The 19,119-nt window shown below is 42.8% G+C and overlaps 1 protein-coding gene across 2 annotated transcripts in view; it reads right to left on the bottom strand.

The window, feature by feature from the left end:
• The window catches only part of LOC144211695 (zinc finger MIZ domain-containing protein 1-like), a 58,285-nt gene that overhangs the window by 4,469 nt on the left and 34,697 nt on the right, over positions 1-19,119 (bottom strand). The window contains exons 3-14 of one of the 2 annotated variants that reach the window (XM_077739111.1): positions 14,949-15,067; positions 13,389-13,502; positions 11,743-11,848; positions 2,176-2,311; positions 1,973-2,087; positions 1,673-1,890; positions 1,391-1,592; positions 1,038-1,313; positions 790-972; positions 636-713; positions 383-551; positions 155-296 (exon numbers count right to left, since the gene is read on the bottom strand). In XM_077739111.1, coding sequence (XP_077595237.1) covers positions 155-296; positions 383-551; positions 636-713; positions 790-972; positions 1,038-1,313; positions 1,391-1,592; positions 1,673-1,890; positions 1,973-2,087; positions 2,176-2,311; positions 11,743-11,848; positions 13,389-13,502; positions 14,949-15,017 — 1,808 coding nt within the window. In that variant the 5' untranslated portion in view covers positions 15,018-15,067. Of the gene's footprint in view, positions 1-154; positions 297-382; positions 552-635; positions 714-789; positions 973-1,037; positions 1,314-1,390; positions 1,593-1,672; positions 1,891-1,972; positions 2,088-2,175; positions 2,312-9,182; positions 9,285-11,742; positions 11,849-13,388; positions 13,503-14,948; positions 15,068-19,119 lie in introns of those variants that run through there. The other variant, XM_077739113.1, reaches the window with a different exon arrangement.

Genomic DNA, 19,119 nt, shown 5'->3' with positions numbered 1-19,119 from the left:
CTAGAATTTACCTACCTATATTTATATTACTATTTCTGTTTTTTTTAACACTGGGAAAACACTTTGTGGAGTAGCACCACCGATTTTGTTATACACAGCTGTGTATGATGACAATAAAGGCTTTTGATTATATTTTTATTTGATTTGATCTTACCTCCACATAAGTGTCTGGTGGACTGAAGGTCGCAAATGGAAGACGTGATTGCTGACTGCCAGGTTATGCTCTAACCGGAAAGGCTCCAAGACCACCCCATCTCTGACCGGGAAGGTGAGGCGCAGCTCCTCGGTGTGGTTGCCTATGGAAAGGACGAGCACAGTGAGGGAGGGGCTTGTTGCATCACTTTAAGGAGCAAACACAAGCTCGAGATTGAATTTTACTGACCAGGTAGTGGAGGAAGAGCGTTAATATTTGGCTTGATGTCAGGCGGAAATGGCGGCTTGACATCTTGATTGGGAGATAAATATGGAGGGATGTTGCTTCCTGGGGTCATTGGAGGGGTGGGATTGCCAGGGACTGGCGAGTGGGGGTAGTTGCCCATTGGTCTAGGTGGCTGTATGGATTCAAATGTGAGCATTTAAAAACAAAAGCAGAGGACTTGTAAGATGAAAACTAACAAGCAAAAGTGTGGACTTACCCCATTTATATTACCCTGGCTGTATTGATAAGCACTGCCAGAAAAGTTGGTGGTTTGGCCATTAAAAGGGGGCTCTTGCTGTTGTTATCGGAAGAAATGAAACAACAATATTAGAAAATTGACATGACAGCAATGTAATAGTGAGGTGACATACTTTATAATACTGGCCCATGGGGCCACTGGGTGGCGGATACTGGGACTGCAGCTGCTGTCCCGGCATTCGTTGTCCCGGGTAGTTGCTGGACGGCAGAGGTCGGGAAGTGTTGGGGGTCGGGTACGGGCCTTGCTGGTTGGGGAACTGGTTGTTTGGTCCGTATTGCTGCCCCCCATAGTTAGGCTGGGAAATAGGAGGTAATTCAGCAAGGAGCAGAAAAGGTGCATTGAAGAATATCACACACTCACCTCTCCTGGGTACGGTCGTTTCATTCCTTGCATGGGCATGCCTTGGGGTCGGGGTCCCGCGTACCCTTGCTGGGGCATCCTTTGGCCGTGACCTCCAAATGGTCCCATACTTTGACCCCTGGGCTGATTCATCCCCATCGGTGGGCCGCTCATGTTGGATGTGTTCATGCCTGAGCCCATGTTGCCAGGGATGGATTGAGGTCCACGTGGTCCATGCTGGTTCATGAACTGGCTATTGTAGCCCTGGTTGGGTCCCATCTGGAAAGAGGAACTCATCTGGAAGACAAAATAGGATAGTTGTAGGAAAATAAGCCATGGGGGAGGGAAATGTTTTTGTTTGGTGGTAATCTTACTGGTCCGTATTGATTCATGTCCTTGTTTTGAGTCTCCTGGAGAGCGGCTACGGTGGCAGTGGCAGTGGCCGTCGCCGTGGCTGCTGCGGCAGCAACAGCGGCTGCTGCCGCCGCTGCAGCGGGTTGGGTGAAGTCCGATGGGGGGCGCGAGTGTGGAGGCATGCCCATGCTTCCAGGACCAGGGTTTGGTCCTCCAGGGTAGCTTTTAAGAAACAAAAGGAACGTAGTATAGTGTTATTGTGACTCACAAGTTGGTCGGTTTGTGGGTTTTTAATAACTTACTTGCCACCAAAGCCCCCTCCTCCAGGGTAGTTGGCTCTCCCATACATGCCCTGCTGCATGTAGGCCTGGTTGGCATTGCCTTTGCTGTTGAACTGCTGCTGAGGATTGCCGAACTGAGATGGATTCATACCGGGAGTGTTACCAGACATTCCCGAAGACATCGGGGTGCCACCAGGGTTCATGGGATTATTATTGTTGGTCATGGGATTCCCCAAAACCTGTTTTGAATGAAGTAGACACAAGTTCAGGATGGCTTGGTCATTACTGGCTTGCAAAAAGCATGGCGGGTTAAATACTAACCTGGCTCTGCGATGTGTTGGTAACACCCCAGACGGTGGTCACCACCGATAGAGACCCTGGAGGCTGATTGGTGTTCTGCTGCCAGGGAACCGAGTCATAGGCAAAAGACCCATCTCTGAAGGAAGAGAAATCAAATATTTCACTTTTGGCGAAATTCCTGCCATGTGCCATCATGTCTGTTCAAATGAAATGAGAACACTGACCCGTGAGAAAGACCTGGCTTCATGGAGCTCATGGGAGGCTGCATGGGCACTTTTCCCGGGGGTTCGTTCTGTCGGTTTTTCTGGTGGCGCAGCAGCAGGAGGCGTCCCAGTTCCTCGCACCACGAGGACAAAAGAGCTAAAAGAAAATGCAAGCAGAAATGCTTTGGTTAGTTTTCTCATTATTCCAAATCAGCAGTACACCTTTGTTGATTAATGTCTTAAATTGAGTTAGGAGCTTAGTCATGGAACAAGTGAACCCCCTTAAATGTTACAAGGCAATCAATTCGAATAATGCTGCTAACTACTGCAGTGAAAGCAGATCCATCCTGTCATATCTGCTCTTGCCCACTAGGACTCCCTCTAAGCCTGCAGTTTAAGGTTGTATTTTTCATCTGCAGTGTGAACACACTCACTCTCCCTTTTCCTTGCCGTATAATAGCCTCTCGATGACATCGGAAACAAAACATGGATGTGACCACCTCCCTCTGGAGATCCACATTTCTACTCTGAGAGGGGTCATTACTTAAAAAAGGCACATATAGCATGACATGTTCGAAGGTACAGGAGTGGACACAGGGGTTGGCTTGGGACTAATGGGGCTGACAGGAACAAACATCAGAGCCACCCGGCGCAAATATGGCAACCAAGCGACCGCAAATGAGTTCAGTAGAGGGAAGAAAAAGAGCGGTTCATACACAAATAGGACACAAGACGCCCCCAGATGCGAAAATGGCAGCTACAAAAACTACCAGTAGCCTGGCTTTCACCTCCAGGAATAAATTTGTTGAGTACTTTGTACAACTTCAAAACTACAGCAATCAAGAAGGCGACTATGATTCAAAATTTTGTCAAAAAGTCTTTTCTAGAGCACACTTCAAAAGAAAAACCTGATTTTTCTCACTGCAGGGATTCCACAAAAAAGGTTTAATTAAAACGAACGAGCTCCTAACGGGAGATGTATGACTTAAGTACTGGAGTGTTTTTTACACCCTTTGGAAGGAGAGTTTTCATTCTCACTCAAGAGTTTGGCCTTCCGCCAGCGTGTAACAGCTCAATTAGGTCTCATTACTCACTAGCAAACTAAAGTGGTGACTGAGAGTAGTCATGTCCAAATGGTGCACTAAGTCATTGCCTGCCATTCGTGGTGATAAACATTGGCGAAATGCCATTCAAAATAGATGTAACGTTTATTGCCGTCAATGGCAATAAGTTCAATATTCACTGCTTTAATGGCTACATGTTAGATTTTGTTGTCATTCTCAATAGCATTCAAGTTAAAGATAAAAATAAATAAAAATAAATAACATCTCATTGCTTTGTGTACTGAAGACCTCAGGATTAAATCCTTTAAATCCAATTATTTGTGACATTGTCTTCAAGGAGTTTTTAGTGGATAATAAATCTAGGTGACATGTCATTTTCACAGTTTGAAAAGTATTCTAATGAATTTATATATGATGTCTTAAAGGGGATTTACGCAAATGTAACTTTATCATGACGGAGACGATGTATGACGGGATGTTGCATGAGAAAATGCTGTTTACATTCATCAGATTCTGTTAGAAAAGTCAGTAAATGGCTGTTGGCTTGTTATTTTTTTTTGCTTTCCCCTGAATCTTGCTTCTAAGCATTGGCAAAAATATCCTCCATCTGTTGTAGTCTCTTGGGTGTGAAATTGTAGACTCAAACGCAACGAAAAGCGACAAATCCGGTAGTCCTCGACCCCAATACTATTATTAAAGAACAGGTCAAAAAATTGGGCAAACTGCAGTAGCAACAAGTTTGCAACATAAAGAAGACCCAAAAAAACAAAACAATACAAAAACCCACAAAAAAACCCACTCCACAGGTTCAAGAGTGTTTCCTCCAGTCGATCCATACTGTTTGGCTTATTTTACCTTCTTGGTGGTCCGCGTTCCCCGTAATGAAAGGCAGACCCCGATCGCCTCTCACAGCTGGTCCCAGGGGCTCAAGCCCCTCCTACATTGCTATTCTGGCGCTCAGCTGTGCAGCCTGACGAGCTCGGGGAACTAGATGAGTGGGTTCACCTTGCTTCTCGCGCCCTTGCTGTCACCGGTCCCGCCGGGAGACATGACAAACGACATGCACCTTGTCTCGTCTGCTGGAAAATTTCAGCGTACGGGCAGGTCTTTTGTCACAAAATGGCTTCAACATTTGCATTAAGGTCCACCAAGCAAGACGATGGCCTACAGTGACATCATCTGACTCTAATCAAGAGGGTACTTCTAGGAGATAAAGCAGGTCACGACGCCCTGACACCCCTCTTTCCCCCACCACTAAAACACAAACAAATAAAGCACCTACGGTCAACACCTTCAACAAGCAACACCAAAGGAGAACAAGTGATGAGTTTGCAACAGCACAAAGCCAAAGAATGGTCTCCTGCCGGCTTCCACTCAATTAAAGGGAGTCCCGGGAGCCGTAGTGTCCCCGGTTACTCGAGGAGTTTAAGAAGATTCCTGGATTTACAGCGTGATAAATGCAACTGCTCGGTTGCTATGACGTTGGCTTTCAAAGCTGTTCTTGTGTCAACTTTGTCTCGCCCAGAAGTCCACTATCTCAATTTTCCTGCAGCCACTCCTATGAAAGTATTCTGGCATTATCCACCATTGCCTATTCCAAACTCAAGGGTCATTGCTACTAGACTAAACATTTGACAACACACACTCCACAGTCTCCCCTTGAATAAAGTATTTCTCCAAATAAACCATAGAGGCGCTCGCCCTTATAATATTTAAGGCGCAAATGCTACTAAATATGGCAAAAAAATCCACACAATATTATGCTCCTTATTCTCTACTTTGCTGCAACAGACCCGAGTATTTTTTTTCCATTAAACATAGTGTGTTAAACATTTTGGAAGTAAACTGCTATACAAGTTACTTTTTTAAAGCTCCATATTCTCCCTTTTGTCGCAGAAGTCTCTATTCATATCAAATGTTGTCATTATAAACCTCAGAGAGTTAAGCTTGTCACCTGTAACGTTTATAGCCGCATTCTCGTTAAAAATCAGCACAATATTTGCTGCAACAGTTGTCAGTCTCCTTTTGGATATACTAATAACTTGACATAATCACAATATCGGTTTACTGCAGAGGCCCTTAGTGTCCTATTGGATAAAATGCTTCATGTAAACCACCGAGTCCAGCAGGTCATAATAGCTAACATTAATAGATTGGAAATGCATTCAAATGCATTGGGATCATGTATCATCTCATGTTCATAGAGACATACGACAACAAAAGCCATGTTAGTGACCATAATCTCTTTTTGGCACAGGCAAATCTCCTCGTTAAAACCTGAGTGCGGCATTTGGAGCTCCCATAAAACAAGTAGGTGGGCATCTCTAGTATTTGGTATCCCCTGCTGAGAAATAATTCCTAGCGTGTTAAAGTCAAACGTAGACCAAACCCAGTCTGTTACTCTAGTCTAAGCTGATTGGAGGCAAACCTGCATCTTGACATGGTTAAGCTGACCAAAGGAACCTGCCGGATAAGGATAATGTGAAGTACTATCTGATCAACAGGCTTCGTTTGGTATAAATTATGTACAAAAGCTGTTTGAAGTACTATCGAGGGCGACACTAGGACATCTCGGAACGTACTGTTTTGCCTTTTATAGCTTTAAGTTTCATTTTCAACTTTACTCTCGAAAGGATACGAGAATGTAACAATAAAGTCACCTAGAAAGGAACAAAAAAAGACTAGTTTTTATGGTAAAATTGCTATGAGAACAGAAGAGCAACTGCCCCTAAAGCAGACTTTCCAGTGCGTCACCCCAAGCAACAGGCCGCCATTAAGCGAGGCCACAAGCGGTGTCGCGAGGCTAATTAGGCGAGACGCAGATGCGCTCGGCCCCATGTCCGCCTGGGGGTGCTCGGCGTGTCTGGGCTCACCTGACACCCGTCCGCAGCGGGGGCCTGGGGGAGGTCAAAGACCATTGTCGGGCCCGGCCGGGTAACTCTCTGGGCTCATTAGAAATGCCCATATGTGCGAGTGATCGAGATTTAGAAGAAAAATCGAGATTGAAAAAATGGATCCAGGGCCAAATAGCAAGCACACTTACAACTCAAGACACTCTAATGGCATTCAAATGGTAAGACAGCAATTGTGCAATCTTGTTTGTGGAGATTGTAGTTTCAGTTTCAATGTTATTTGTCAAATACTGAGTTAACCAGAACAACCAGTTCTCTAATGCTTAGTCACTTTCCTGTTCTTTAAACAATACAACACTATCCATATAAAAAAACAATATATAAGCGCACATCACCAAAATAAATATGGTACTTGCTGAGCTGGTGTTTGTTTGTTTATTATATATAAAGAATTATATGCTGCTATAAGAAGCGCTTGGATAGGTGGTTTTATTTTCTTATTGAAATATCATTTAGTGATATCATAATGTCTAATGATATATTTGAATTATAACTATTAGGGATCTTATATTTAATTGCAAAAGATAATGTATGCTTTTATAATTTTTAGCTCACATTTTGGAGGTATTTCTTTTACCCTATCGACATAAGATGATCAATTAGTCTTAATATATTAGCAGGATTTTTCATTTACTACTTACGAATGCATAATTTTTCTACCGATACCGAAATATGTATTTTCTCCTACTATATTGTTCTAAGTATTTGAGTTTCAACCGTTAACTGCACTCTATTGTCACAATCAGCTCTCCTTTCAGTTTGATCCCGTTGAATCCCGTCACTAATAGTTAGAGAGAGACCCTTTACTTGTCCGCCTTAATAAATACACAAACTCATCAAAACAAAGAAGAGCAGTACAGTTCAAATCCACATACAGCTTTCAATGCTTCGGATGAACCATGACGCAGGCAAAAGGCAACGTGACATGTGACATGCTCCATACTACTACAGCAAAAAATAAAAAAATAATATAAAAATAAAAATAAAAGCAACACCGCAGCAGCCAAAGAATCCAAAAGCAAGGAAGCAGAATGATACTGGTAATGACATCATTCCACGCGACTAAACTGTACAGAATGGCGTGATGATGACGACGATAATGATGACAACTACGAAGGTTTCCTGCGCTGGGACACGCACAAGCAGTACCTGAGTCAGACTGACACCTCCTGCAGCAGTTGGTTTCTGTAGGGTTCAAATTTTACATTTTTACTAGGCTGCGCATACAAGAACGCAAACACACGCTAACTAAATATTGGTCAAAAGTCCAAATTTGATAGTATTTTTGTTACTTAAACTGTTAAATGTGTACATTAAATCTTTACTTCTATCCTTAAATCCAATTACGTCATAGCAGACTATGCGATATCTACAAAAGTCCAAAGAATTGGTATCGTATAATGTGTGAATTAAAAAGGTGTACTTTAAGTGTTTTTTTTTCAAGCACGGGTGTCGAAAAGACGCAAGTGATGCCTGTAGAAAATCCTTCCCTACGACTTCCTGCCACTGATGACAAAAGACGTTCAATCTATTTTGACTTGAATTCTGACAGCCATCGAAAACGCTCAAATGAATCGTTGGCGTCTGGCATTTAAAACTTGGTTCTACGACAGCATCCCAAATTCCTCCGCCGCCTGAGCGACAATATCAGCGGGATGAGGGGCAAAGCGATAAAATGCCGAAAATCTGGCTGGAAACGGCGCCTCAAGTAGGTCAGCGCGACTCGGAGAAGATAATCAAGGCCATTTTGACCCCTTCTGCGTAAAGCGCAAGTGGGTCAAACGCGCCAGTCAGCTGTTGCGGCAATCACAAGGGTGGGCGGGCAGGCAGGCCCCGGAAGGCAACTGTGTCGTCGCGCTCCTTTATTGTGGGGTTACCCGCTTATTATCAAGCCTCCCCTTTGTCAAAGGGGAAATAATTCTATCAGAAATATCCTGTCCGTGGGAAGTGACATGCTAAAGTGTCGTTCAAAAATAAAAGGAAATGTACTTTAAAAAAAAAAAAAAAACAAGGCAGATTATTGATGTTAATCTTCACCAAGATGTTAATCAATGTGTTTAAATTTCTTAAAATTATGATTTAGGATTGAATTGGTGCTTTCCTCAAAGGCCACAAAGGTTGCATTTAAAATCAAGTTTTAACAAATTAATTGGACTTTCCTAAAATGAATCTACATGTTTTTAAAAAGGACGTCGATTTTGTATTTTTATAAGAATAAGTTGATAAATTGAAGTTGGGCTTTTCCTGAATGAAGCTCGCTGACATTACACTTCCCTAAAACAGATCCAACTATTACTGTCACACTTTACTAAAAAGAGAAACTACTATCATGCCCCTTTTTTCCTCCAACCAATACAAACTCACTTTCCAAAAAAACCCAAACATTTCCTCTTCCCGACTTAATTGCCAGTCACCTGCAAACCAATCCCAAGTCATTTTCACTATCCCCTAGCATTTTCCTACCACCGAGAGAGGGCGGTCTAAAAACTGTCCCCCCCAGACAAACACCAGTCTATTTGCAACCCCCGAAAACAGGAGTTGACAAAGAGGGGGGGACGTCTCTGCTGCCTTTTCATCTCCGCTCCGGTGACGCCGGCAACTCATTTAAAGCCCTTTCCCTCCTTTTCTCCATCACATTGTTGCTCAACATCCCCCCCTCCTACCACCACCATCTCGTTTCCCTGAGCGTCTCGGGGCAGTGCCTCCTCTCCCTCTCCCTCACCCTCTCTCTCTCTCCCGGCGTGTCCAGTGACTGGCTGCACAATGCACATCCATTATTCATGGCTGGCTGGCTAAGGCAACGCCAATCACAGATGGAGCCGTTGCTATACTTGCCACCGGCTCCCGTGCACAGAAAATACCCCAGAGAGGACCCTGGAGGGAACAAGGCGGCGCAAGAGAAATAACCAACAGGAGAGAGGAGCCATGTTTGTAGTCCAAGGAGAAGGAGGTGGTGAGGGGGGTCTCCCAAATGATTCCACCAAAGCAGTTGAAGGCTTCAAGACAAGGAAGGAAGAAGGAGAGAGAGTCAAGAGAATGCTTATCTCCTCACCTCGGTATTGATGTGGCTTCCTTTTTTCTGTCTAGTGATCCATTGCACGCTCTCCCGATACACACATCCCCTCTCACTCACACACACACACTCAATACACCAGCAGACACTTCTCGCCAGCAGGCAGGCGGGCGGGAGGGAGGGGAGGCAAGAGCAAGCTAGGGGAGGGGAAGAAGGAGAAAAGGAAGGGAGAAAAAAAAAAAGAAAAAACGCAGCCAGCTCACATTTCAAACTTGCAAAGAGAGGGGGTGGTGCCTAATGTGCGAGACGGTCTGTGCCTTGGCCTTGCTCCAGTTAAACAACCCCCCCCCCCCCTCCATCCCCAAGTCTCATTCCCTTAAAAAAAAGCAACATTTAACAGGAAAAAAATGATAATGACTCTTCTTCGTTGGCTGACTTCATCCCACAAAATAGTCATAAAAAGGGCCGTGTATAGAGAAAAAGCGTGCTCCTGTTGAGCAAAAGGGAAGGAGTCAATTAGAGCTTATGAGAATTGGATAAAATAATTACACTAGAAAAATAATAACACTTCCGAGCAACATGTACAAAAGCAAGCCCTCCCCGAGGCGTCAAATGTCACATGAGCGTTTGCTTTGTCGTAACGCAAGGGTGTTTTCAAAACAAGGGTTTAATGAGGTAGACTCGTTCTCGGTTAAGTGCAAATTAATTTTCATGCAATGCGATCACCTCCTCGCCTACTGTTGCTAGAAATGAGATTGGCTCTACCCCTATAGCTTTTATTTGTTGTTGATTTAGTTTCCTTGTTTAGTTTTAACCCGGGAGCAATATGTTAAAGCTATAATAGCGGTATATAAACTGCATGTATACTGTATTATAATGATGTCAAAATTCAATGTTAACCTTTCATTGTTATCTCTAATTGGGTGACTTAGCTGAAACGACATTAAGTGAATTGCACCAATCATTGGTAGACTTAAGTAATATTCTCTTTTGCTTGTAATTGAACATAAATAGCACTTTAATCTCCCTAAACCTGTTACACATTATATTGATGCTATTTAATTTCATAGAAGAAGAAAAAGTGATTTGTATAACTTATAACTGAAAAATGGCAATTGGCACTCTAATCAACACAAACCTGGTAAATAAAGACGAAACAAAGAATGCCACATCCGTATTGATTTGACTCCCTATAACCTTAATTAAAGTTGTATTAAACCAAAATGCCATTAATGACCTTCATGTCATAGTCTTGACCCACAATGAGCATTAAAGTAGTTTCCCTTTACAATCCCGCCATGCTTTTCCATTACAATAAACATCAGAAACCCCAATTTTTCCATCCCAACCAGGTATCTGTGCGACAGGGAGTCGTCAGCTTTGACAAACAATCGGAGGTTGTTCGGCGAGAAAGACAAACGCGCCTCAGCCCGACCAATTACCTCGCTGAAAAGCATGTTTACCCGCCCCGTTTGTACCAAACTTTGTCCGCCCTATACCCCCCTCTTGTCCTTTCACTCTTCAGAAGCCAGGAATTCCAAGAGCCTGTTGAGGCGCAAACAATTGGGAGTGTACCACTCGTGGTTTAAATTTTTTTTTTTTTTAAATAGTCATTAACCCAGCAACATATTTTATTGGTCATGGACCCCCAAATGAAGGTATTCCGAATGTACTTTGTAATGATGATGCGCCGGTTGTGTTCATCCCCCGCCCCCATCCTTTGATGTGATGCCCCCCACGTAATCAGGGATTAATAGAACGGGCTAATCTCGCTGACAAAGAGGTCACTACTAGCACCCATCCCCCCCCTGACCGCCCCGGTGCATTGTGGGGCCTCCCTCCACCACCCCCTCTCGCTCCCTTCCCCTGAGTGTATCCATTCAAGCTATCAGTTCAACTCACTAAATTACACCGTGGCCTTTTCTCGTCTTGTCAAGCGCGGCTCCATTCAACAGTAAAAAGCAATTACGCTTAAGTATGACACGCATATCGGGGTGAAAAAAAGCTGCCGCTTTGTCACCGATTAAATCAAGTTTTCGCCGTTTATTTCCATGACTTTTGCACATCCAAGCAGCAAAAGATGCACTGGAATGGGCTTTTTCTTAATGAACAAAAGGTGCAAGTATTGATTTTTCCAGCCTTTACATTAGCGATTGATCCCGACGACCTAACGGAATTGCAACCCGACCTAGAAGCTGATTAACTTACGAGGTTTTATGTCCACAAGATTCATTTTTAGTCAAAGAAAACCAAGCTTATTGATTGAGTTTCCATTGCTGATGGCTCTCAAAGAAAGCAAACTGTACTCTGGAAGGGGGGATTTGGGGGTGGGTTTTTCGGACACCCCTGCCGTTTTTGTTGAGCCACGTTTTAGGCCCCCGGGTCATGTGACTCCGGTCGCTCGGCAACGGCTCCGCTGGGTGTCAAGGGGACGGGTTCTGGCCCCGGGGCCCTTGCGGGGGGAGAGCCCTTCAAGGGCCGTAGTGAAGGCACCTTAACAACCCCCTTGGCGACGGCCTCCCGAATATGTGTTTTTGGAATGCGGGGAGAAGACCCCGGAGAAAAGCCACGCAAGCATGGAAGTGTGGGTTTGTCTCACCTGCAGACTTTGGTGTGAACTTGTCACGGTTGGCAGCGCACACGGCGAGCAGTCGGTAGCCGAGGTCCAAGTCGAAGCCCTGTTGTGCCGCCACGCGGCTAACCACCTAGGCGAGGAGAAAAAAAATATATGCTTCATAAGCAGACTGAAATATGGGGGTCATTTGTGGGAGTTTCATTTGGTGTATTAGGATTTGATAGATGATTTATGGACCGATTAGGCAAATGTTATTTATGTCTTCAGGCTTTACAGTTTAGCTCGGAATGGGCATTGGAAGCAAAAAGTATGCGCTGAGAAGACTGGTATGATGTAACTGTGCCATTGTTTGCCAATGAAAATGCTGAAGTTTGCAAATAGATAAATATGATTTATTATGAAGATAATGAAATGCGTTCATCAAGGACCACTTGACTTGAAGTTAATGAGCATATTTTATGAATGAAAATTCAGAAAAATACATTAAGAATAGATTATATTTAGTTCTTTTTGTGTATTTAAAATATACTGTTAATACAGTTTTAAATTTAGAAAAAATGGAGAAAAAACTAAATTAGAAAATGATAAACGGCTCTATAAAAATAAAGCAAGTACTTTATCACAGTATTTGCTCTTTTTTGCATTGTTTACATTAAAAATAATAACAAATTGATCTAAAGTGTTCCCTTTATTTTATTATTTGCGTTATATAATATTAAGAAGCTCAAAAAAAAGAGGATTTGGCCAACCAAATATCAACAGTGTCTCTAAACAACAAATCTAGTACCAAAATAGTACAAAAATAATGCATTACCTTGATAATCCACCTATAGTCATTTAAGCCTTAGGTGCCATTTAAGACCTTTTTAAGATCACTTTCCTAACAATCCAACATCAACTCCCAAATTCCCCTAAAAAGTCAAACTCCCAAAATTGCAAAATGAACCAATGGATTAAGCCTCTCCAAATAATCGTTTACGGCAGCCCTAATGCGGATAAGAATTTTGCAAGCACAGTATATGTAGGACAGCAATTCCAAAGTGTTTGAGACTTTTTCAGCAATGTGTGCGAGTGGTAGTAATCCTAAGTGATGTCCCCGACAGCACGTCATGACACCGTGTGATTATAGTCCATAAATATAGTCAGCAAAAGAAACCCGCGTCGTATGCAGTATTTGGTCTTTATTTACACAAGTTTTTTGTTGTTGCAAGATATACTGGGGTTGCCTAATTAGCATCTGGACTTAGTGAATGGTGAAATGCAAAAAAATGGTAATTGTAGCGTTACAAGTGGCGCTTCTAATTTCAGCACCTTAATTGCACGCAGCCAGCGGGGCTTTTTTATTTTGTGGCACCACTTCACAACACAAACAAGAGTGCATTCAATCTGTTGGTGGTGGTGGCAGTTTCTCCCAAATGAAGCTTTCCTGAAATAAAACAGGGCTTGGATGCTGTTTGATGGTTTAAATTGTGGCGTGTTTAAAAAAAAACTAAAATAGAATTTTGTGTCAATGATCCAACTTGGGTTGGAAATGTTGGAAAATCTATTGTCCGTATCCTTTGGAGGGTTAGGATTATGTATTTTTTTTTGTATTTTCCTTGACAGTTTATTCCGCTTTTGGCAGTTTGACTTTCTTGGAAAGCTGTAAAGGAGGCGGGAAGGAGGCTTACCGTTAGACATCCCATCAGGCTTTGTTCAAAAGGACGTTGGAAGGCTCGGGGGTCGCCGCACCAGTCCAACAGCTCGGTGGCCGCCGTTTGGAAATTGGCAGGATTTTGTAAGTGCTGAGCAGGTGTGGGGGAAATATGCAAATAGAGGAGCAAGTTAGAACATATTGGGGGAAAAGGGGAATGGAAAAGGGAACTTGTGGCGTTTAGATTTGAGTTGATTCAATATTTTTTTGCAAGTCACACATTTAGCAAGAGTATAGAGTAATATATAAGTAAAATAGCATAGTTTATGGATGGTTTAGTTAGTAAAGAAAATGGGTATTATACATAAGTCTTTTACTGTCATTCATATGGAAATATATCACATTAAAATATGCTATAATATAAGAAAAGCTTAAATGAATGGATAAACAAAAAAAATATAAATGTAATATTAATCAATACAATTTGTAAAATCTGGCATAACCGCTTCATTCAGTAAAAACTTAGATAAAATATTTAAAACAAAGAAATAAAATAATAAAAAGTATCATTAAATAAAACTCCAAATCAAATCGACTCTGGATTGAATGAAAATTTCAATTGAATTTGTAAAAATATATAAAATAAGTATAAGGAATTGGCTTAATTTCATCTTTTGTGTGGAAATATTTGTGAGATGTAAGATATTAAACCACAAAGAGAAGATATAAAATATACTTTTTTTTAAAAGAAAAGCATCTACTTTTATGCTACAAATTCATTTCCCGGAATATTTTTCAGGAATGCTTCTCTTCTTCAGAGCTTTCAGCGCCCTTGAGGGAAACTTCACTTTAATAGATTAAAGTAATATGAATCCATGATGTCACTTTTCGAAAATATTTGAGCAAGTAGGGCACAAAAGTTAGCTTGTATTGTAACAGGACGAACCCTAACAAATTCAACAGAAGCTCCAGCTTAGCATTCTCTCCAAGCAATGCCGCTGCCGAGCATCCACATCTGCTAAATTTAGACAAACGCACGCAATTGGCGGCCCGACGCCGATTGGGCCAGTTTGTCCACCCACTTGGCTTCAAGTGATTACTGTTCTTTTTACCGGGAACAATCGGTACCACCATGGGAAGAGCTTGGCAGTGCCACACGACAGATGCCACGACCCCCCTCCCCTCCCCAACTATTGGCCCAACTAATCACTCAAGCAAATGAACTAATCCCCTGCCATGGAAGTCTCTAGAAGTCCCATCCCTTTAAAGCGGGCAGAGTGGCAGCAAATGACCATTCATTCATTCCCTACCAACCCTCCCTCTTTAAACGGATGGGACATCTACACAAGCGAGCAAAGTCTACACATCAAATGAGTTTAATTCCACGGCACAGGCGAAATTAGCGGCGTAATGATTTCTGATTTGGCTCCAAGGCGAGCAATTGGCGCGATCTAATTTCCCCCCACTTTATCATCCCGTTGGCCGGTAATTCGTCATGGCCGCAACAAAATCAATTTGTCCGCCTGTCCAAGAAGGGGCGATCGGGAAGGGAGCTACTTAAAGACGACGCGTCGCCACTTGACTCGTATGGGCTCACCTGTTTGATACACTGCAGCCGGTCATTGGTCTGCTGGATGTGTCTGTCCATGGACGGAATGGAGTTCATGTTGATTGTCCCTCGTTGGCCTCTTGGCTCTCTACCTGCCAGCCATCAAACTGCAACACAAACGACAGACGTGTCACGGGCGTACGTGCGTGCCAGAGATGGGAGGTAGTATTGATTTGGCAGGTGACAAGACACCACTGAGAGTACCCAGAGGACGACATCTCTCTTAGCAAGTCTGACAATTCCTTAACAAGGTCACATGCCCCCGAAGGAGACCCTAGTGACCGTGGGTCTCTATCGGAAAAAGATCCGAGAAGAATACACACTCGAGGAATATTAGATTAAATGATAGGGAAAGGAATTATGCGTCCAAATAAAAAAAAACTCAAAATACACATGAAATAGGAGAATAATATTAGAAAACAATACATGAAGATTATTGCATAACATTAGTACAAAATAAAATGCATTAAGCTACATAAAAACTAATATTTGGGGAAAAATACTATAGTATATCCTGCATACATGTTTCTTCAAACTAATTAATTGCAATTAAGAATAAGGGCTTTAAATGACCTAATGGACCAAAAACAAACAAAAATTGTATTACCAAAATATTTGACCCATTTTAGAAATGCTATAAAATGAATAATCCAGACCAAAAAAAAAAACATGAATTTGTCTCCATTTTTTTTCCATGGACTCTGCAACCCTCTCGGACAACCAGCAGGTGTCTCCCCGAGCCCTCCCACACATGGATGATGTGAAGTGATGGGGATGATGTTGGAGAGATGTTGCTTTAAGCCTTTTTACAAGCTCCAGAAATCCTCGCCTGGCGTTTCCAACTAGATCCGCCGCATCCCCGACCTTGTGCTTATTGATGAGCGAGCGTCTCCCTCTGCCCTTCCCTTCACTGTCGCCTCAGAATTATTTTTCTTCTTGTTGTTGGGGGGGCTGCCACTTTCTTCTAAGCTCAGCCCTTTTAAGTGCATTCAATGGCTTACCAACGGAGCCTGACGGCAATGAACGTCCAATACATTCCAATGGCATCCATCAATCCTCAAATAAATACTTGTCCTTGAGACATAACTAAAAGATCTCCATCGAAAATGAACACCATCCCACAAATAAGTAGTTATGCCTACCTATATATATTTAAATAATAGTGCTATTTGGTCAAAGTGCACATATCATAATCTAATTCACCACCACTACAAAAACAGATGGATTCAGGGTGAGGAGAGCGTTTTAAATCCGTGTATTGAGTGGGAAACGTAATAAAAACAAGGCAGGGAACACGTCGGAAAGCCAGTGGAGGATGGCAGGAGAGGCGACAGAGCGCCAATGGAGGATTGGAAGAAATTATGGTTTTATAATCAGAGGTGGGCTAGGGGTGGGATGGAAGTGAATGGTGGGGGCAAAAGGGTGATGGCAGGCTTCTGCATGGCTGCCTCCTGCATTGCCTCCTGACAGATGAGCTCTTCAAATGGGCTTTTCACCGCTAACCTCTAGAGCTAAAACAATGTTTTGCTTCACTGACACCAACCCTGATGACACCACTTTACAAGGAAGGCTTTGTTTCCCCTATTCTGCACAAATGACAATATATATATAAGATGGAAAAGAAATTGTGTGTGTGGGGGTGGGGGGGTTAGATATTCCCCCAGCAGTCTCAAAATAATGCAAAAAAGACAGAAAAATGCCAATTAATACAGTGAATTACTATAAAAATATATACAATGAAATACTGAAAATGTAACTCAGAAGGACAAACTAAATGTACCTAGGTCAAAATACCATAGCAGTGTTTAGGCTAAGTAAAATAATAAACTAAAGAGACACAAATAATGTATGGAAAGAGACAAAATATCCAATAAAATTCTAAAAGAATATTGGGAAAGAATATAATATAATAAATAAACAAAAAACATGATTAAATAAATCAATAACAAGGCATCCACCCACCACTATCATTGCTACTCCAGTTTAAAAAAAAACGTAAAATATGCCTGTTTAAATATAGAAAATAGACACTAAAACTAAAGATGCACTCTGAAATTGCTCATGTAGGGGGGCTTACATAGCTGCATTGGCTGGCATCCCATAACAAACGCACACTTTGCAAAGAGTGCTGTGCCAAGATGATGAAAGCATAACAGCCCCCTCCGCCACTCCTAATGTGCTTAACGGCAACAGCGCAGGGTGATACACCTCTGCAATGCCGTGTGAAACAACCCTGTCAACACACGCGTGCACTTTGCTGATGGGAGTGCTGACACCATTAAAAGAGAGCGAGAAATCGGCCTCATGTGGAGACCGTGGCTCGAGGTGACACGCTCCTCCGCCGTCGTCTGATGGAGGCCGCGGAGAGGTAATAAAGGACTAATCGACGCCATTGCCCACTGAAGGCTCGCGTGTTTGTAGCGCTTAAGGGCGTGAAGCCGGTGGAGGGGGTGAAAACAGGGAGAGGGAAGAGGGAGGGTCTCCTCGCCGTCATTTTAATGAGCTTTGATGCCGTGATATCTTGTTTTTCTCCATCAAGAGTAAAGAAGAAGCAAGTTGAGCTATTTGAGATAGGAGTTGGCGTTTGGCAGAATTTTTGCCTTGACTTGAGAGTGCAAATTTGAGATGAGAGCACTTGCTGTGACAATTTATTCAAGTTTCACTTTTGGGGGAGATTATATAAGTGTTTTTTGTGGTCGGCCTATCAATAAGAAAATGACGCATGTTGTCTGTCCATCCCGCTAACATTTGGTTGCGCATTCGGGGTGATAAATTCTTTTACTGCCCTTGATAGTGATAGACATAACATCCATTTCAACATGGCTGGCATTGAGTGATCATGTTTAAGTCATTACTCTGACCTGACTCTGATTTCAGTTAGATAATAGCTGTTGTTGAGTGAATACTCACATTTGGCTCACATTCCGACTGTTGCAGTATTAAACGGTATTAGGATTTGAAAAAGGAGACTTAGAGACTGCATATAATTTATTAATTCTCTTACCCCAAGTATTTCTTGTGTGTAAATTGAGTTATGAGCTATTTCATAGATATGTTTTAACTCCTGGCTGAAAATGATCAAATATTTATATTAATCTCAAGTACAGTAAATGAGTTTATCAAGGGCAATAAATTGAGAAACAAAATAGGGAAAACTAATTGAATTATTGTACAGTTAAAAAATATATTTTCCTACCAATGAATTAGCCATTTTTTAATGAATTGACTAATCTCATAAACAATTTCCATCTCTTGATTTTTTAAAGAACAATGTTACAAAAAGAAAGTAAAACATCTCATCAATTAATCTGAAAATGGTTGCATTTCTTTTTCTGCCCTTGGGATAAACATAACCCACAAAATTTCATTTGTAGCTTACATCATGTTATCAGGGCACTACTTTTTCCAATTTTTGTGTCTCGAAGCGTGTCAGCGTGTTTTTAATCGACACTCACTTGAAAACAGCGTCGTGTAAACAAGCTCAAAGCTGCCCTTTAATTAGGTTAACATTGTGCTGACGTTGTTTGAGTAAGGCCAGTAGGAGTGTGTGGATGGGAGGAGGGGGTTGTTTAGACAGGACACTTATGGAAGGGGAGGGATGGCGGGGATGTGGGGGGCAGTGGCTGAGGGGGCCGCCTCGCCTCGCCTCCTTTTCCCCCCTCCTCCTCCAGGTGCCTGCTCTGGGGACAAGGCTGCGTTTGTTCCATGCAGGAGAAGCAGCAAAAGGAGGATGGAAATGTGGATGACTTCCATTGTTGCCTCACAGAATGTGCCCTAATCCCCCCAGCAGGCTCCATCCAGAGCTGGCACGGAGGATAATATGAGCCCGAACCCCCCCCTCCACATATGCGTGCTCACACCTCCCCACACGGCTCCTTAACAGGCCTGGGAATGGATTTCTTTCTTTTATCTAATGTGGTTGGGTGTGCAGTGGCAAAATGCGAGCCAACGCACTTCACTCACCTCGACTCCCCCTACCCCCCAAACCCCCCGGCTGCCCCCCCATCTCGCTCACATAAGCAAACCCTCCCGAAATTCCTGCGGGAGCCTCGCACGTTCAGGAGCACACATGAGATTGTTCAGCCATCAGGCACATCTGCAGCGTGATTGGAAAAGCAAAGCGAGCGTGGTGGTGGTGGTAGTGGTGGTGGCGGGGGGC

This window comes from Stigmatopora nigra, chromosome 18 (assembly GCF_051989575.1).
Source record: "Stigmatopora nigra isolate UIUO_SnigA chromosome 18, RoL_Snig_1.1, whole genome shotgun sequence".
Classification (NCBI taxonomy): domain Eukaryota; kingdom Metazoa; phylum Chordata; class Actinopteri; order Syngnathiformes; family Syngnathidae; genus Stigmatopora; species Stigmatopora nigra.
This window is presented reverse-complemented; position numbering and strand designations above follow the sequence as displayed.